Raw genomic sequence first — 22148 nt, forward strand, 5'->3', positions numbered from 1 at the left:
TGTAAACTCCCCAGAGGGAGGTTACAGTTTTAATATTAATAAATGCAAGGTGCACTTTGAGATTCAGAGATATAAGGCTATGTATTGTAATGGTAGAGCTGTGGATGAGATTTGGGTGGAGTGACGTAGACAATGGACTGAAGTTCCAAGGACACATTGCAAGTATTGGGAAGACTGCACATCATATTGCTACTATGATAAAAAGTACACTGATGCTTCTGTATAAGGCATTGATCAGATCATATATGGACTATTGTGCTCAGATTTGGTCACTTATTTTTCATTGCGATTTGGAAACATTAGAAGGTCCTAAGATAAATGACCAAAGCGATATTAAGACTCTGGAGTGTTTGAGGGAACATGGATTACAGAGGTTTTAGGACAGGAGATCCTGGAAGTTGTATAAAGATATGGTGAAGAAGGGTGTGAGGAGTAGATTTTTTACATGGAGAGTTGTTGGTGAGTGAAATGCATTGGCAGAGTCTAAATGACTTCAACGTTCATTATGACAGACATGTTGCTGGTTGAGTAAGCGTCCCATGAAGAACTATTTACTCGATGGAAGTGACCAAAATAATAATAATATTTTCTCTGAATTTGACATGCATTTTTAATCTAACATTTCTGACTTTTACACTTTGTGCTAAATTCTTTATGTTAGGATTAAAAATTTCATATATATGAAAGAGCTGTATACTGGTCAACCTAGTATAGTTTTTGTATACATATAATAAAATGTAACTATAAAAAGTTTTCAAGATGTAAGGATAATTATTTGCAACTTAAATATTTTACTTTTAAAAGACAAAACTAATATTCTGTAAGAAAAATTTGAAATCGGAACATATAAAAGCAGTCACAAAACTAGATGTATGGGGGATCTGCATTGTAAATTTATTAAACAGTCTCCAATACAGAAATATACAGATGCTTTTCAAATGACATTCAGAACTTACACACTGCTGCAGGACCACAGAACTTCAATATAAGCCAGGCTACAAAACCGCAGATTTTGAACTGGCATTTAATCATAAGGAAGTTGCTATCACACATGGACTGCAGTGCTTGTGAAAGATGGTAATGCATGGTTTTTATAGCTGAAAATCTCATTTATCAATAAACCTGTCTCATACCTCTAAAAATTTATACAAGTTTCTAAAGGAAATTATTAGCCTTAGTACAAAGTATACAAATGAGACATGTCTCTATATTTATATCGTTTCTTTTTTTACCATTACATACACACTTTCTTCAAAAAAAAAATCCAAGATCAAAGGCTAACTTATTCAACAGTGTTTTTAATAAATATTTGGACATTTAATTACAGTGGATATACAGGAAGAATTAAAAATCAAACTACATTAAATTTCAGAGTAATATAAGATTTCTAAAGAAAATAAAGCTTGTATGGGCAGTGTCAGTGGTCATATGTTCAATTAATTTAAGAGAAATCAGGTCCTGTACCTAATTAAAACAAATTACTGCAGCACCATTGCTTAAAGTTGACATTTGCTCCTAACATTCTTTATAACCCGCCTTGTCCACATGCTATGTACAGAGTATTGAATGATTTTACATCTGTCAGTAACAAGTATTTCACGTCTAACTAAAGATGCATTTATAACATAATTAATTGGGAAAAACTGTTCTATTCTTACACAGTATGAAAATTAAATTACGCCATATATTTTGGAAAGGATTTTGCAAAAATGCTAAATTAAAAATGCACAATAACTTATATACAATACAAATGATGCAGTAACTTATTTTGAAATCAGCGCAATCAATACCAGTTCCTGATTTATCTCTGTATCCATTTCTTGTTCACAAGTTGCTTTTTGGAATCTGTTTCATATATATATATTATTCCTTCACACAGAATCAAATTAAGTTGTATCCGTTTAATGAATATTCACAATTTTAATCTCAATCAGAAAAACGGCAGCCTTTCAATCAAGATTAAATGAATGAAATTTGTAATTTTTTTAAAGAAAATTACATATATGTAAAAGCAGGTCTAGTGGTCTTCTAACACTATCAAAACAATATCACACTGTACTATTAATTAGCATTTTGAGTCATTTATAAAATATTTACTGGGCTGATTAATATATATATATTCCCCCCCCCCCACATTAAATACATCCAGCTAGTATCTGTTAAGCAGCAGTTGAAGTATTCATTAGCTAATCAATACCAGTTCCTGATTTATCTCTGTATCCATTTCTTGTTCACAAGTTGCTTTTTGGAATCAGTTTCGTATATATATCATTCCTTCACACAGAATCAAATTAAGTTGTATCTGTTTAATGAATATTCACAATTTTAATCTCAATCAGAAAAACGGCAGCCTTTCAATCAAGATTGAATGAAATTTGTAATTTTTTTTAAGAAAATTACATATATGTAAAAGCAGGTCTAGTAGTCTTCTGCTAACACTATCAAAACAATATTACACTGTACTGTTAATTAGCATTTTGAGTCATTTATAAAATATTTATTGGGCTGATTAATATATATATATTTTTTTTTTCCCACATTAAATACATCCAGCTAGTATCTGTTAAGCAGCAGTTGAAGTATTCATTAGCTAATTAAATGCATAATGTAAATAAACCCATTTTAAAATCTGTGTAAGGAGAAAAAAAAACCTTAAAATTTTATAGAACGTTATTTTACAAAGATCTCAGTAGTATTACTTTTCTAATTATCACAGCCTTTTAAAACAAAGGAACCATAACCATATTCCATCCCCCCCCCCTCTTCCTTCAAATATACCACTTCTGAACAGCATGGTCCTGGATTAAAAGTGAGTCAGAGCTCACTTATGGCCAGCTGATCTCCCTCTTTCTTATAATAGTAATTCAAAGCAGTTCTTTTGTATTTGGAATAAGTTTTTCTCACACTAACATATTTTAGAACAGTATTTGGACTGCTTCATTAATAATCATCCAGCCAGCTAAAGAATAGCTGCCAAACTTAATTATGTACACTTAAAAAAAATAATTAAATTAATGCACATACACACACATACATATATATACACAGACTCCACTAAAGGAAATGAAATGTATGATCTTATAATATAATATGAAATATACTGAACAGATAGTATAAAACACTGTCCTTATTTAGATGTTTTTCTTTCTCCATTATCTTTACAAAGGACTAGCATTCCAGGTTTTATTTGTGCAAGAAGAAGCATAGCATTTTATACAGCACAATTGTATAAGTAATAAAATTAATAACAAAAGAAAAAAACAATCTAAGAAAGTATATTTATAACTGAGAGCAAGAGTCTAGTTTAAAAATATAATTTAGAGAAGATTCTTCTTTGAAAGCTGCTGTACAGAGAGAGATTGAACCTGAAATTCAATTTTCTGATGGCTAAGACAATAAAATAGGTTCTTGTGTTTGTCAAAAGTTAAATTTTATAAATACAACCTATACAAATTCTTGCATTCTACGTCTAGTACATCCAAGTTCATGCTATATTTTTAAGGAAAGGACACTTATTTTTACAGCCACAAGTTTTCTGTAATATACATCTTAATTTTAAATAGTTAAAAATAATTTATCGCCACTGAAATTCCTGTGCGATGCTGTGGTGGAATGCCCTTTTCCCAACTATTACATACATTATGTCACGTATGGGTAATTTAAAACAATATACAGGCTTTAGATTATGCTAATAAACATACAAGATTTAATAATTTATAAAGGTTAAAATAACATATGATTTAATTACAAAACAATTACTTGAATATTTTTTATGCACAAAAAAATTTCGGTTCCATGTAGAAGTGGTCAAAGTACAGATGTTGACTTAATATATGCAAACACAATTTAAATACTTTACTAGGGAGAATGAACTTTTAGTTTTGTATAGAATACCTAGCCTGCCTTTGATGTAATATGAACTGTTTTAATTCCATGTTGATTTTTAATTCAGCAGTGAAAATACAAAATTTTAAAGGAACTGATCCCCCCCCCCCTCCACTTTGTTTCCCCAACTTTCTTTTTTTTCCCCTTGCAGTCCAGTCCCAGGAAATCTTGCTAAAGCTGAAGCTGTATCAAAGAATGGAAGCCAAAATACTCCTGACTTAGCTTGATGTTGTGTGTCTGCTTGTCTAGATAAGTTAAGAGGAACTTAGTTTTCTGGAATTGTTTTCCTTTCTTGCTGATGTCTTCTGAGTTTTAGGTCATAAGTTTGAAGGAGTATATGGTCAATGTATACGCATTGGCCATATAGATATATAATTTTTTTATTCCTCTTTAACTGCTGGTGTGTGTAACTACTGATTGGAATTCAGTGCTTTTAGACTAAAGTGTAAGAAGCAGACCTGCATCCTCATTGGTCCTAACTGTAGAATTACAGGGAATCTTTGATGAGAGCAGACAGATGCTAAGTCTGTGTGCTTCATGATGCTCAGGAATGAAAGTCTGGGAAGCTTTGGTTCTGCAAACGGTCAGACACAGGAGCAACAGTACGGCAAATCAGTGAACAGAAGACTAACTACACAGTAAGCACCTGTCGAGTATTAAATAGCTAAGATACATCAATACACTGAGTACAGTTTAGACTCACAGAGAAGCCAGCTCCTCTGTTTCATCATAATCTTACATACAGATGATGACCAAGTTGACTAAGTGGTTGCCTGAGATGGACGTCTCCGTGATGATTTTGACCTACAAATGTTAAAACAATGAAACTTTTAAAAATACTAACAAAAAACAGTATACAATTAATAAACTATTAGTGAAAGAAGTAATATACCACATAAGTGTTTAAAACTACATAGAGGCACCTAACAAATCTGCATTTGGCATGACATATACAAAAATATCCAGTGGTTTAATGCATACTTTACTCATGTTTTATAATAAAGTGACAGTTGTGTTGGACTGGAGGAAGGAAGTGGCTATACCATCATGCAGTGGTTTGTAGAAATGCAAAACTTGAGAGGGAAGGGCAGTATTTAGAAACAGTAATGTAGAGATTCTGCAGAATGACTTCATTTGTCACATTTTCTGTGGCATAGTGTAAGGTTAGAAACTTTAACAGATTACAAGCTATGTATTACATTGATGGAAATGTAATGCAAGAAACTGATAAGGACAGGAATTAAACTTCAGAAGGAACATGACAAAAGTGGACAAAAATTGCTCAAAGGATTATTTGGATGTTGAAGAACATATAAGCAAGATAAGGAGGTTATTATTCCTTTCTGTAAGGTAAAGCTTTGGGGGTATGTCTGGATGACCGTACACAAATCTAATTATCTGGGTTTCTTTTGGGCTGTGTAAGTTAAGACGAGAATTCCCAGCCAAATGACCAAAATGGTGAACTCGTGAGACCTCAATAGAGGTCAAAACCAGTCTGGGTAGTGACTCTTCCCATAATGCAATTAAAATACTGAATATAAAAACCATCTATGATGTCCTGCAACATGTCCGAAGAAGACATGTTGCAAGAGGTCCACAACTAACCATTGATTGACACAGTAAATTAAATGAGATTTGCAAAGAAATTATATTCTTCATCCTTGTCATCCGAGCAATTTAAGTATAGGCTTTTTTATGTCCTGTTCCTGCAAATTATATTCTTGTTTAATCCTTTATCTGAGTGTCAGCAAACATAGTTTGTGCATGAAGTATCTTCATGACTAAATTGTCTTGCAACCCATGATGCAAGGCACACTTCCTTTCAGAAATTTATATTGTTATGCCTTATGGGAAGGTTACTACCCAAACTAGATTTGACCTTTATTGAGGCCTCAGAAGTGACAGCCAGGCCCAGAAGAGATAGCAGGGTTGAATTAAGTGCAGTTCCCACTTTATGAGTTCTTATTTTCATGATTTCAATAAAATCAAAAATATAAACATTTAATGTAATAAATAGGTGCTTGAACAATCATAAATACAACATTTCAAACCACATGCATAGCTATACACCAATACAGTGCTCTGTCCTCTGTATTCACTGCTGAGTGAATGGTTTGTGGTATGAGAGCAAGGATGGAGAAAATATTTGTAGAAAATGTTTCGTACAAGTATAAGAAATGTGAGTTGTGTTCATAGCAAAAGAATGAAGTGACTGATATTATGGATATAAGGTAGTGTCAAAGTGTAGTGGAGAATGTAGTGGAAGCAGTGAATGAGAGTTTGAAGTGGATGATGAGATGCTAGCAAGGAAAGAAATTGCACACATGCAGTCTCCTTCACAGGACAAATGAAAGAAAGAGTGAAAGGGAAAAGCATAAAAGTGCAAGAAACTGGGAGAAAAGAGATACTATTGTATGGGAATTCAATGAAAAGAGATGAAACCATGTTTTCCATTTGCAAAGATAAAGGAGATTGGTGAAGCTTAAAGTCTGCAGAAGAAAGAAGCGAATGAATTAATTATTTTGGGCACAAGTGATTTGAAAGGTGAGAAATATGCAATATGTTTAAAAATATGTTTATATATGTATGAGTGAAGGAATGATATTTTCACGTATGAAAGATCTGTTAGAAGAAACAAAAAGGAAGAGTAATAAAATGAAGATTGTGAGTCTGCTGCCTTGATATGATAGGATAGAATTGAGAAGAAGGGACATGATTGCCAATGAGAAGACTGCGCAGCTGGTGTGGTGTGAAGTTTTTAGATACGTGGAGTGAATTTGATGGACATAAGGACTGTATATGCCTGATTGGCTGCACTTAAACGGTTTTAGAGTTAGGTGCTTGGAGAGTTCAGTGAGAATTTGGAAGGACAAAACCAAGGAAATTAGAGATATAAGGGAGAAGAAATCAAGCATGTGTCTTGCCACCCCTGATAGATAGATGAGTGCAGGAATGATTATTAAAAGCTGGGTGCAATTTCCCTCATTTCAAATCTGAATGGGCAAGTAATGACATTATGTAAGGGTAACTGTGGGCCCAAGGGAATATTGAAATGCAAGTACATGAATGCTTGAAGTATCAGACCTAAAGGAGAGGAGTCTTTATCATTAGTCAGTTCAACTCAGCATCAGCAAGACTTGGTTGTTAGAGAATGATGTAGTTATAGGAACAGAATTTAATGGACATTATATTTTTAGAGAAGATAGAAGAAATAGGGCAGGAGGTGGAAGGGTATTATTAATGATAGCTGAAGAACTTCAACTAACAAAAACAGAATTTAAGGAAGATTGTAAATCTGATAGAAATGGTTCATGCGTGGCTGTCTGGTGCGAGATAGAGGCAAATAGGACAAAATTTATTGTGGCTGCTGCTATAGACCTGGGAGTCCAGAAGAAAATGAGAGCAGGCTGAGTAATTATCATGGGAGACTTCAGCTATGATGATATACATTGGAAGGAGGAAAAAGCATAGGTCAAAATGGAATTTATACAGTTACTAAGGGATAATTAACATTATCCCTTAGTAATGTTATTTATCAATCAACATAATATCAACAATGAAATTTTGACCTATGGTCAAATTTCATTGTTGAAAATGCAATTCCTGTTTTTAACATTATATCTAAGGCAAATACCCACTTTATGAGCATGTGCTATGAAAGACTTAACTTGTAAAGTCAGGAACTACCTGTAGTAAAGAGTGATTACCTTATTGTTAAAATACTTTGAATCAGAGGTAATTGTACAATAAAATTTCTGCATTAATTCAACCTTGGTATCTCTTCTGAGTCTGGTCCTACTGTTAAGACATCTATAAAGATCAAAACCAGTCTGGGTAGTAACCCTTCCTATAGTGCATAGCAATCTAAGGTGTTGAATGTTATTCATCACTTATATTAATGGTATTAACAACAACTATTTTATAAAAACATGTTTATTAACTGGCTTATATTTTGCTGAATTTCAAACCAGCATCTTCAGAGCATGAAGCAATGTGTTATAGTTTACACATGACAATGAACAAGTGAAACAATTCAAATTGTAACAGACTAAAGATCTAAGGTCCTAATTTGGCAACAGTCTCCCAAATTTTTGGCAAATTAATGCAACCCTACTTGTTCAGGTTAGGAGAATTCTTCATAACCAACACACAGGAAGATATCTACATAAACAATTACATCATCATGCAGCCTAACAGTATGGTGTTTTAAAAACACTTACACACAGAGCCAGAGATTTTTTCAAACGATACAGCTCTTTCCAAAGAGCTTAAATATCTTCACCATATTTTCTAGATCAATGGCTACAGTTCCTACAGAGCCCCATTACTTCTCCCTCCTCTAACAACACAAGAGCAAAACATTCCTATGCCAGAGTACTAATAAAACATGGAATTTGCACCATATTCAAATTGCATGCTAAATTAGCAACTCTGGTCCATCCTCTAGCATACTCCTGGAGTGTATAAAGTTCCTCGTGATTGTGACTTAGCCTACTATGGGTAGACAGGAAGATCTGTTAACATCCACTTCGGAGAACATAAAAAATACATTCACTACCATTATTATGGCAAGTCAGGACTGGATTAGAGTCAGCAGTGGCTATGAAGATTTCTTTCTCCCCAATTTCACATAAATCTTTTGTTTAATGAAATTAGAATTTTTTTTTCACTTGATTACACTATAAATTAAAGATGCCAAGAAATTATATTCTTAGTTTAATCCTTTATTCAAGTATAAGAAAACAATGTTTGTGAATTAAGGATCTTCATGACTGGATTACTTGTATATAGAGGCTAAGGACTTCACGTGAATTGCTTTAGTATCTCATAATGCAAAGCACACACCCACTCAGACATCTATATATTATGGGGAAGGCCTCTTCTCAAGACTTATTGAGGTCTCCTCAGTGTGAGCCAGACCCAGAAGAGATACCAAGGTTGAAGTAATGCAGAAGTCGTATATTTCCCCTATACAAGTAGCTAAAAAGGAGTTACAACTTATTAAAATACTGTGGATTAGAGATAGATGGAAGTTTTTTTTACTTGGTTATACTATAAATTAACACGTTCACTGCCATGCTACTTCAGCATAGTTTGTTCCCATACGCCAAGCAATTTCACTTCTTCAAGGTCAGTATGGGTAATCGACATACAAGTATACTCGTAGTTGGCTTGTGAGGAGCATATACCATCTACGAGTATGCAGTTTTGCTGCTAGCTCCACACGCCAAGCAATTTCACTTCAAGGTCAGTATGGGTAATCGACATACAAGTATACTCGTAGTTGGCTTGTGAGGAGCATATACCATCTACGAGTATACACAGTTTTGCTGCTAGCTCCACACGCCAAGCATTTTCACTTCTTCAAGGTCAGTAACGGGTAATCTTGTTCCCGGCGGTGAGCGTCATACAAGTATACTCATAGTTGGCAGCGAATGTGTTAAAGATGCCCAAAAATTATATGCTTGGTTTAATCCTTTATCCAAGTGTAAGCAAACGATATTTGTGCCTGAAGTATTTTCATGACTGGGCTACTTGTACATAGAGGCTAATGACTTCACATAAATTGCCTTGGTATCCCATAATGCATAGCATTATACAGCGTGATAAAAGTCACTGCACTAATAGGAACTGAACCCTTGTGTATTCAATAAACACTCTGAGTAAAAATCTCTTTACAGAGATAAAATAAACAATGGTGCAGCTGACATTATTTTTTAAGTAACTGGAACAGCTGATTACAACAATTAATAATAAAGTATCATAATCAGTATAGTATTGGTTTAGTTTTTTTTTTTTATTTTTTTATTTACTATTGAAAATGGCTGGAAAAATATATCGTTTGGATAATCCATCAGATGTTGAAGAGATTCAGCAATTTTGTTACTCGATTCTGATGATGAGAATGATAGAGTCGACTGCAAAAGTGATATTTGATAGTAAATTGTATCTAAGCGATATCGTGAACTCTGATGTCAGCATAGTATTGGTTTAGTTGTTGTTCAATAATTTCTAGATTGTAACTGAAAATAAATAACCCATCATGTATTATCTTTGCAGTGTTTTTTTTTTTTTTTTAAGTTTTATTGCATTTTAGCACATACTAGTAATGAATGCATCTCTCAGAATCATGCGACCTCTGCAGGGTTAACACCTCTATTATATCCTCATTGTTTATCATTCTACCATTATCACTGACCAACATCATCCTCCCATAACCATACTTCTTTCTGCTGTCACACACACACACACACACACACACAAAATATATACTCTGTTAATTAATCCCTCGATGTTATCGTGTATATCAAAATCGCGTTAATCAAATCTAATAATCAATGGTAAAAATTACCATTGATTATTAGATTTGATCGATTACTGTATTAATAATTCATAGGAGGAACGACGTCATCATGCTCACGCCACGAGGCTTGCATGTTTTTGCGTGGTAAATGGAACCCTGCTGAGCTCGCAGCTGTAATTCATTACTAGTATGTGCTAAAATGCAATAAAACATACATAAAAAACACTGCAAATATAATATATGATGGTATCAATTAAGTGGATATTGAATCCAACATTATTTCACAGCCGAATATAGAAACTACAAGAATTTTGTGCTGAACATATAGAAACTAAAAGTTTTGGAGATTCAAGCATAAGCAACCTTATGGGCAATTTTTAGTAAAGTGGAGCAAGCTCCACACCACTTTCCTTTATATTTCCCATAATGTAAAGCACATCTCATAGAGGACATGTATGATAAATAAGCCTTTGGCTCTCTATTTCAGTAATACATGATGGGTTACTTATTTTCAGTTACAATCTAAAAATCATTGAACAAAGAATAAAAAAACAACAACTAAACCATACTATACTGACATCGGAGATTGCAGTATCTCTCAGATACAATCTATTGTCAAATATTATAAACTTTCACATAACACGTGTTAAACCAAATTGACAGCAAAAAACAGTGTGGAATATCACTTATAACATATGAATGCACAGCTACTCATGACCTCCAAGCTATACACTGAATTGTGTAAGAATATTTATATTTAACATTTTGCATGTATCTGTGAGCTCCGCAGGGTTAAAGGCGTGTTAATCAAAACTCTCCCGCGTATATCAAGGGATTGCCACAATTAATTTCGCTGCGTTAATCACATCCCGCGTTAAGCAAGGGATGCCCTGTATATAAAACTCCCTAGAATTTCTTTTAGCCTCATTTGCTAACTGTTGCTCATAATGCACTTTTGCTACCCTTACTAAGCAACTCACCTTCCTTGTTTGTGAATTGTCCCTCCCCCCCCCCCTCATGAAACTGATTATTGCCATTCATCTTGTGTTGCCTCCATCCTGACTATCTCAAACCTTTCTTGAACACTCACACATCTAGTCCTGAAACCATCTATACTTGTCATGCAGTCCCCCCCCCACACCATTTCCCTGTCTGTCTTGTGTTCCTTCACTTTTATTCTCTTCACTCTTGCCATTCACAAACACTTGTACCTTACTCTCCTGCTCTTCCATAGCACCCCCTTGCTTTCTTTCTCTTGTAGCAACAGTTTTTTCCAGTTGACTCACACCAAATCCATTTAAATGTACCCCATCTCTTCTTGAAATTCATTCCACATGTTCCTAAAATGAAATGCTTTCTCCTCACACAACTCTGATAGCATACCATTCATAATCCTTGCTCGCCTTCTCAACTCATGATTATCATACGCAGGCAACACACTGGCTACTTTACTTACCACTCTGTTATCTTTCTATCTCCTTAACAGCCTCCTGACATCTGTCCATACATTCTCCTTGTTACCAGTCAAATCATTTGTACCAAATACCACTACCAATTCCTTTGCTCGCATATTCCTCTTATCTCATTGTTCAATCACCTCTGCTCATTCTATTTCGCTGAAAACAAACCGTGGTCACTGTTTTGCACAAGGTTTGTTTTCTGGGAGATAGAACAGGACTACTCTCAAATTATTTAATATCTCTTTCAAATCTTTTGTCCCATTCTTCCTCACATTTCCATGTGAATCCATAATTCTCTTCAGTTCATTCCTCACATGTTTAATCTCTTCTCTTCTCTCATCTTTACCAACTCCACTTTCATCTCTTTGATTAGTTTCTCACTTTAATTTTCACTACTTTGCATGTTCACTATCTTACCATTATCATCTTGAATTAATTCAGTCATACTGTCAACTCCACTTACTTCCATAGCCATTGATCATCTTTTGCTTGTTACTACTCACATTCAATGACATCTCATAATCCACAAGCATGTCACTACACTCTTGCACACATAAATATCTTAAACCCTCTTCAAGCATACTTATTGCATTCATGGCACCTCATCATTTTAAAAAAAATCTATACTACTTGCATTCATTGTTTGTGCCGGTCAAGCAAGTATGATATGTCTCACCATCATTTTGCACGTGCTCAGAGCTACACACCAGAAAATTAACAAATACCGACCACCACCTACCAATCACAGCTATCATACAACATTTAAATAATAAATATTGATATTGCAACACAATTTTTAAATTCATACTTATCTTTTCACAGTTCTTTCTTTGCCACCTATTTGACCAAATATAATTGTAAGATTTTGAATCACTTTTCTCTTGGAATTTTTTCATATGCTTTTCCTGATCCAAAAATCTTACAATTTTGAATCCTACACCTGAATGCGTTTGGTATTAGGAGTAGTGAAAAACTAATAAATGGTATGAGACCTAACAAATGTAATTGTAAGATTTTGAATCACTTTTCTCTTGGAATTTTTTCATATGCTTTTCCTGATCCAAAAAACTGAAACACATATTCTTGAATATATCCGGGAAGATTAGATTTGTGTAAGAGGGACAGCCTACACCTGAATGCGTCTGGTATTAGGAGTAGTGAAAAACTAATAAATGGTATGAGACCTTACAAATGTAATTGTAAGATTTTGAATCACTTTTCTCTTGGAATTTTTTCATATGCTTTTCCTGATCCAAAAAACTGAAACACATATTCTTGAATATATCAGGGAAGATTAGATTTGTGTAAGAGGGACAGCCTACACCTGAATGCGTCTGGTATTAGGCGTAGTGAAAAACTAATAAATGGTATGAAACCTTACAAATGTAATTGTAAGATTTTGAATCACTTTTCTCTTGGAATTTTTTATAATAAATTATAATAGAAGGAATGGTGAGAATATGAGTGTAAGAGCGACAATTTATATAATTTTGCTAATTAATGAAATCTTGGGCATTATCACTTCCATGATAATGCCAAGAATGGGCATTATCATGGAAGTGATATGAGCAGAGAATGATTTCAACTTTGTGTTCGTTCGGTTCAGATCCAACAAACATGAGCAAAGATGTCTACATGTATAAGGCACTAGAGAAGAATAGAGATCTGCAAGTTGTCCAACTGTGTCATGCAGAGTGCAGCCAAGAACATGCAGCTAGATTAGTATGTCTATACACGAATGCTAAGAGTATGAGAAACAAAGGGATAGAGTTTGCTGCCTTGGTCAATATGTTGGGACATCAGTAAGACCAGGCTCTCAGAATCAGACATACTAACTGGTATCAAGTGTAAAGGGTTCAGTATTTTTATGAAGGATAGGATGGGGCATGTTGCTAATGATATCAAATGACTTGAATTCAGTTAGCGTTGAAATCTATGATTGTAGTACTAGTAACAGCATTTCATGTGGCAGTGAATTTGAAGCCATCTGGTGTGAGGTGGAATCTAAGAAAATCAATTACATAGTGGGCTGGTGGATCAGTTGCTATTGATGAAGAAATGCATCACAAGTAGAGATGATAGGTGCAAAAAGAGTAATCATAATGGAAGACTTTAATTATCCAAATATTGATTGGATAGCAGTAAATGACTTAACTATTCTGCCTCTGGTTGGTGTGACAGTGATCATGCAATACTTACTTGGGAAGTGGGTTTATGAATGTTCCATTCAGAAAAGGTTGCATGCTAAATTACGATCAACTGAGGAATATACTGAGTTCAGTGAAATGGTATTTGTTTCTGGATGAGAAGAACATTGATAATGTATGGGAAGCATTTAAAAAAATACTTAAATGATGCAGTATTACAGAATGTGTCTCAAGAGTTTAAAGAATAAATAGGGTAGGAGTCAAATCGATGTGAAATCTTATTATGATGTGGAAGGAATATCGTGTTGTTAGATCCTGAATGAAGGAATCTTGCAGAGAAATCATTCATTCAGGATCTAACATACTAAACTACACAAACAAAGAGAAATACCTGCACATCAGCTGAGATTAAAGTGAAAATATGTATAAATTACATTAATTTTATATACCATGTATTTTAATCTATTGTGATCATACCAAGATCGAATTAGAGATTGTCTTAAAAGAGGAATTTGTTAATATTATTTAAGCCTCACTTTGGCTATATAGAATGATTGTGAGTCACCAGATAGATATTAAGTAACAATTCGTAGAAGGTATACAACTACACGTGTCCAGCGTCACGCCGGAGGCAGTAGTTACGCGGAAAGTACATCGACACGCATTCCGTGAATACAAGAGTATGAGAGCAAGGGATGAACCCAAGGGGAGAAAAGATACAGGTCGTGTGCAAAAGGGTGCTCGAACAAAGAATATAAGGGAATGAGCACCGTATCAGCTCTCTCTTATCTCATCAGTTTTCCTGGTTCGGAATTTAGCCGGTGGTTCAAGTAAGGGGGATGAAGCATCAGTGCTACAATGTCGAACGGCAAGCTTTCCTGAGAATGTTGTAGGATTCCACGCAGAGCTGAAGGTGAAATTTTCCAGTAATACCAGAATCGAGCCCTCGCTGGAGAGTCCCATCGAGAGGAATAGAGATCTTTCCAGAGACGCAAAGAATCGAGTCCGTAATCGGCAGTAATTGTGAAGATAGCGTAGTCCCTATGCTGGCGTAAGGACAGCCAATAGACAAGAGGTAACCAGATGTACAAGTGGTACTAAAGGACATCGGAAAAGGTTCGGTAAAGTAGATTTATTTATTATTTATTTATTTAGTGTATGGCATAATAAAGACACATGACATTAGAATATATAAATACATATTTGTGCAGACAATAAAAATGAAACAAGTAATGCACATATACAAATATCAGGTAAAAAAAAAAAGTCTAAAATTTTAAGTCTTGTTCAGATATCCAATCAAGAGCTGAAGGATCTGCCTCAAAAAAGTCTCTAAAGTCACTAGGGTAGGCTCTTATGCTGTAGTTCTCCACAACGTGCCGGATGGTTTGATTTATGGCCCCACAGTCACATTGGGGTGTAGGTGATCTTCCCCACTTATATAAGCTGTCTGCACAAATACTATATCCTGTGCGTATCCTATTTAGGCTTTTCCATAGGTGACATGGAAGCTCAATCCCTTTCGGATTTTGGTTGGGAAGGATATACTTGTTTAAGTCTGGTGACGATTTTTCTTTCCAAGTTTCTAGCCATTTTGAATTAACATTGAAATTGCTATTGATTAGTTCTTCAGCCAGTATTAGTGGAGACCGTCGGGATTTAAGGCGATTCATGTATATGGGAGGTCTTCATGTATTGGCAACAGGGGATTGCTGTTTATTTTTTTCTATTCTTTTACTAGAGCATTTTGTCTGCACAAGTTCGGTGGTGCAATATTGCTCAAAGTTGGAAGCCAGTAAAGGGGGGGGTTGACACAACCTGTTATTGTCCTCATCGTTGCATTTATTTGTGTGTCGATTTTCTTGATTAGAGGACTGTTTAGACATACTGGTGAACAATATTCTGCCGCAGAGTAAACTAAGGCCAACGTGGAGTATCACAGTGTGTAATAGCAGAAGAACCCCATGTAGAACCACACAGTTTTTGTATGATGTTATTACGGGTTCTGATCTTTAAAGAGAGAGATTCTCCAGATGTCTTTTGAAAGATAGTGTTCTGTCCAGGGTAACACCCAGATATTTAAGGAAATCTTGGTGCTGCAGTTTAGGTAAAGTAGAATTACTCTATTTTGTGTTTATAATTACTTGTGAATATAAATTATGAACATTATTCTAAAGAACTCTGTGGACAGACTCTAATTAGATAGTTAGCCTCCTTTTGAGAATAAGAAGAATTGTTTGGAAGAGGTATTTTGTGTTTTATGTGATTGATTTGACATAACGAGATTAGGACTGTAGACTTATAGTAACTGAATAACATTAGAATGTTAGTTATATTATCTTATGAATAGCTTGCAGAAGGGAATTTTAGCTTAACACCATATCATTTGCTATCTATCCCAGTTATCAGTCACTGTGTCTTACATGCTTTATAACCTTTGATTTAAATTTAAAGTGTTGATTTTTTAACTCGAGTTTCCTTATTTAGTATTGAGATAAATTGAATGCCTGAATTTCTTTAGGCATTCAATAATTTGCTTTGATATTCCAATAAACATGATTTATTTGCCTATACCTGAGTCATGCCTGATTACGATTCCGAATTACCACTTATAAAAATAGAACCTCTTTTGGTGGGAAGGAATTAGAAAGTGTATATAATCATAGATTTAGGTCACGACTGCAGTCTGAATCTATACAGCCATATTAAAGTAAAATATAGTGTAAGAACACCTCAAAATCTAGTATTGTTTCCCTTAGTAAGGATCTTTTCTGCTATAGGATACTGGCTGGTGCAGCATAATATAAATTTGCCAGTATCCGAAGAGGAAACAATCGTAGATTTAAGTATATTAGGCCCGATATCTGAATAAGTAAAATAGCGATTGAAAGATAGCAAGGGAAGATATAAAAATAAGAAAAACAACAGCATAACAGTGTGCATAAGGACGATGTCTATAATGAAAATTATATGTAGCAGGCTAGATTAGTCACAACTGTTGTACAGAAAGCTAAGTCTGAGTATGAAAAGAAACTAGCTCTGCAAGCTAAAGACAACCCACAAGAATTTGATCATTATGCTGCAAGTAAAAGAAAGAATGAATATGAAAAAATAACTCTGTGAATACAGATGGTATGTGGGTGACTGATGAAGAGGAGATTGTTCAACTAATGAGTGCCCATTTTGCTAAAAGCTGTCAACCTAGTGTATACAACATAAAATTCACTGCTACCTCTTCGCCGAATGAAGAAACTCAGGTGAATGAAAAGGAGGTAATTAGAACTGTTGCACAAACTGAATAAGAATTTAGCAATAGGGACTGATGGGATATCAACATGGGGTGCTAAAAGTGTTTAGCTGAACTGAACTGACTATTCCTTTGACCAGACTATAGAAGTTGAGTCTCAAAATAGGAAAAATTCCCCAGGAATGGGAAGCATGTATGGTAATCCCATTTGCACAAGAGTGGTGCGAAGACCAATGTATCCAACTAATCAACCAATCAGTATCTCAGGAGTGGTTGTGAAGATTTTGCAATGAACAGCATGGATTTGCTAAGGGAAGGTCACATTTCAGCAACTTGCTCACTTTCTATAATAATGTTGCCACTGAACTAGACAAGGCGAATGGATACACCATGATGCTTTTGACACCATACAGCATTGAAGATTGTTGCATAAATTGGAGAATATGGATTTGAATTATAAAATATGATCGTTGATAAGAGGATGGCCGACTGACAGATATCTAAAAGTGGTATAGAGGATGTGAGTCTGCAAGATTTAAGGTAAGTAACTAGTGGTGTACCACAAGGATCAGTTCTTGGCCCACTGTTATTCAATCTGTATATTAATGATATTTGACAGGTGACATATAGCTATTTGCTGATGATGCAAAGATAGGTAGGGTAATCAGGAATGCTGCTGATATGCAGTGCTTGCAGAATGAATTGAATAGGCTGGAATTGTGGGCATGGAAAAATGGATGTCAGTAAATGCAAAGTCATGAACTTTGGCATGATTAGATATCCAGTGTCGTATTATATTGGTGGGATTATGCTAGAGTTCTTGGAGTGTTAGTAGATAGCAAGTTGAAGTTCAGGGCCATTAGCAAAGATTGCAAATACAACTCTAAAGATAATTGCAATGCTGAAATGAACTTTCACATGTAAAGATAAGGATGTCATTTTGCCTCTTTACAAGGCCTTGATAAGATCTCACTTGGACTATCTATTGTGCACAGGTTTGGCGTCCTGGTTTCCATTGCGATTCTGATATAGTGGAGAGGGTTAAAAATGATATCAGGATTATGGAATAATGATTATGAAGACACACTGAGAATTTGTAGACTGCAGACACTAGCAAACAGGAGAAAGAGGGGGGGGGATATGATTGAGACATAAACTTCTCAAAGGGTCGTACAGGATTTCAATTGATGGAATTTTTCAATTTATATGGAGGGTTAGGAAAGGACAAGAGGGCATCCTTGGAAGCTGAGAATGAATTCCACTAAGGGAGTGAGGGCTAGAATTTTCTCTCATAGGGTGGTGCATGATTGGAATGGTTTGCCATTGGATGTTGTAATTGCAAGCAGTGTGAATGAATTTTTAAAATAGGTATCATAGCTGGTATGTGTAGTATGTGGCCTCCCTCGAGGTCTATCTTAATAATAATAGTAATAATAATTCAAGAAAAAAATGAGTTTTAAAAACAAGGACCAAACCTTAGAGATTTAGTGGCAAACCCAGAAGAAAGCACTGATTGCTTTAATCAGAGAGGTATGTAATGAGGTGGTCTGTAAGGATAGAGACAGTCACTGACTGTCTGGAAGCCTCTCTTAATAATAATAATATTCTGATGTTTTCACAATTGTTCATTTTAATTGATTTTATTTCATTTTGATCTTGACAACCACTGTATTGCCTAAATTCATTTTGTTCACCAAATTTCTCTTAACATCCTATTAAGTATGCTTGCATAATTTCTACCTGGAACACTCAGTGGGGAAAGTCTTCTTTAATGCTCATGTCCAGTTTCCCATTTTGTAGATAAGCACTGTGAAAAGCTATACTTCAATAATCTGAAATGAGACTTCTCATCAGGCCATCTGATTTTGCAGTCCAGTCATTGTAAAACTCTTATGCCTCACTTTCAGCATTTCTTATCAGCTATCATTTACTCCAGCTGTCTTTCCACATTTCTCCCTCAAGTTTTGATATGTGCTCCTGACTTCCTTCCTCTAACATTTTCTGTTACTGCTTGTTTCATTGAGCAAGTTTTCAGGTTAGTAACTTCAAATATACACAATATCTTTATTTTATCTTTGTTTTTGTGCTACCATCATCTCTAGTTCATTCTGCAGTATCATTTCCTTCACTTCTAAGTTTGTTTGTTTTTTCTAATAGTGTCCAGAACGTTATGCCACCTTAAAATATTTATCTGCTCTATTCTCATCAATATCATTCTATTGCTCTTCTGATTAGCTAGCTACCCACATCATTAATTTTCATATATTTTTCTGTCCAGTCACTTACATAATTGCCAAAAACTACTGATATGATTTCTGCTTTTCCAGAACTTCCTTTTAGCATTCTGAGTCTACTATGAAGCTCTGATTTTTCTATCCATGTAAATAAATTCATGCCCATTAGGATTCTTTTATTACTTACCCAAACAGCCAACATCCCAAAATTCACTTCACAGTAAAAAAAAGAATCTAATAACTGTTTGCCTTTTCTTGACACATTAGTCACCCACCTTTCATATGACCTACTCTCTTTTTCCATTTATAGAAAGCCAACACGTATACAGGAAGATATGTACATAAGCAATCGCATTATCATCGAGTCCAACAATATGGTATTCTATTCTAAAAACATTTACACACAAAACTAGGGCTATTTGTTCTAAATTATGCAGCTTTTTCCACAGAATTTAAATATCTCTGCTATACTTTCTTGGCCAATGGCTACAGTTCCCACAAAATAGATAAAATACTACATGGCCTTACTTATTATTTCTTACTTAAAGCCGTTCAAATACACATGCACACTTGTAAGACTTGAAAGATATTTCTGTAGTTCTCCTAAAGAAATACTAATGGAAGTATTTTATTACTTTTGTTCACACAAACAAATACCATGCAAATAATCCAAAATAAACAAGTCTATACTAAATCTTAGTTAAATGACCCATGAATGCTATCATGCCACTTACCTAATTTGACCAGCTAATAAAGGGTTAATAGCATAAAGCCAATCATAAACCTCTTTGTCTCCAAGGGTTTGTAGCAAGAAACCTCTGTGTTTGGTCACAACAGAAAATGTATTAGGCACCTGAAAACAGTTATAAACAGTAATCAGAATTTTTGTTCACAGAATATATTTTGTGGTGTGTAGAATGGTAAAAAAAATAAAAAACTTGACACGCAGTTTGATTCATTTTCTTAAATCATCATTTATTACAATATAAAGGTTGAAATTAGTAGGTTTTCGCATTTGTACTCCACAGCTAGGTCAGCTTGTTCTCTAAGATACTATCATCTATCTATACTCTAATCTGTATAAGACAAAAATTAATATCCCAGTGATAAACATCATGAGAGAGAGAGAGATAATCAGCAACAATGAATTATAATAGTTCAAGCATGAAATTAAACTATAGCAGTCAGGATTCACAGGAAGGAAGTTGTTCTTACTCAGTCCTTCCTACTGAGGGATAATGACATATCTATATGTAAGTAGTGTGGTTCTGCATTAAGCAACATATTTAATAAGAAAGCATATCAAAAGTTCCTGGCAAATAAGTCAGATCGTGTTCTCAGAGAATACAGATAAATGTAAGAAAGCTAAACAAAAGTCATGGGAAGACTTTGGTAAGAACACAGAAAATAAATATGAAGAAGGTGGCAAGATATTCTGGAGATTTTTGAAGAAGCTCAAAAACGGAGGAAAGAGTGCTGTAAAAGAAATTACAGATGATAAAGGTGACATGAAAACTGGAGGAAAAGATATTCTTGAAGTATGGAGTAATTACTTCAAAAAATTAGTTAATGAAACAATCAGTGACAATGCAAAAAAACACTGACCAGACATGCAATCAGGAATACATATCTCTACCTGAAGTAGAAAAAATCATCAAAAGCCTGAATTGTGGAAAGGCAGCTGGATATTCGACCAGAAATGCTCAAGTATGGAGGTATAAAAGTGACTGAACTGCATAGTTCAGAAGGCCTGGACAGAGGGACAAATTCCAGATGATTGGAGTAGACCTCTCATAGTACCCATATATAAATAAATCAAAGTCTGACAGTGGCTGCACTGCTTTGCAGAGGGACAAATTCTAGATGATTGGAGTAGAGTTCTCAGATATAAAAAGGGAAATAAAAGTGAATGTGAGAATTATAGAGGTATTTCTCTACTGAGTGTTCCTGGTAAGATATACGCAAGTGTACTTGAGAAGGATTGTGGAAGGGAAGCTTGGTGAAGAACAAGCTTGATTCATGCCAAATAGAGGCTGTCAGGATCAGATTTTCACTTTATGACAAATAGGTGAGAAATCATGGGAATATAACAAAAGATCTGTATATAAGTTTTGTAGATCCAGAAAAGGCAAATGACAAGGTGCCAAAAGAGAAGCTATTTGAAACACTACAGTTGTAGGGTGTCAATGGGACATTATATCAAGCAATGCTTAATCTTTATTTGAGTTTTAAGTCAGCAGTTAGAATTGAAGGAAGTACAGGAAGATGGTTTAATGTTAAATCTGGTTTTAGAAAAATATGTACCTTATCCCCTCTGTTATTCATTATCTACAGAATAACAGAGTATTAAACCTGATATCAAAAATGGGGATGTTAATCTCAGGTCTTTGCTTTATGTGGATGATGTTCTACTTCTAAATAAATCTGCTACAAGTCTGCAAGATTTCCTGACTAAATTGAATAGCTGTTCTAATAGATATCGTATGAAGGTTAGCAATAACATGTCAAAGAAAATGAAAATAGGCATAAGCACTGAAAATATCAAGTGCATTGTGAATGGAGAACCTATAGAACAAGTAAAACATTTCAGCTACATAGGCACAATTTTTAATTAAGATGGTCAATTAAATATGGAAATAGACAACAGAATCAAGAAAACTGGTATGGCAGGAAGTCAATTGAACAAATTCATATGGAATAAGAGAGAAATTAGTCGGAACACTAAATTAGCTGTATACAAGACAGTGTTCAAACCAAGCTTAATTTATGGGTCTGAGAGCTGGGTTAGAAATAAAACACTTGACCAAAGACTAGAGACTGCAGATATGGGAGTCCTGAGAAAGATTAGGGGGCATGAACAGATGGCATCAA

General features: G+C 34.7%; 1 protein-coding gene across 3 annotated transcripts in view; it reads right to left on the reverse strand.

Moving 5' to 3' along the window:
- Positions 1-873: 873 nt before the first annotated feature.
- Positions 874-22148, reverse strand: part of unc-104 (kinesin family member unc-104) — a 942286-nt gene continuing 921011 nt past the window's right edge. For all 3 annotated transcript variants that reach the window (XM_090394094.1, XM_090394092.1, XM_090394093.1), the window contains exons 43-44: positions 20012-20130; positions 874-4689 (exon numbers count right to left, since the gene is read on the reverse strand). In XM_090394094.1, the coding sequence (XP_090250220.1) occupies positions 4647-4689; positions 20012-20130 (162 nt within the window). In that variant the 3' untranslated portion in view covers positions 874-4646. The remainder of the gene's footprint in view (positions 4690-20011; positions 20131-22148) is intronic.

The sequence above is a fragment of the Typopeltis vanoorti genome, chromosome 6 (genome assembly GCF_054136105.1).
Source record: "Typopeltis vanoorti isolate ZY-2024b chromosome 6, IOZ_Tvanoo_1.0, whole genome shotgun sequence".
Classification (NCBI taxonomy): Eukaryota; Metazoa; Arthropoda; class Arachnida; order Uropygi; family Thelyphonidae; genus Typopeltis; species Typopeltis vanoorti.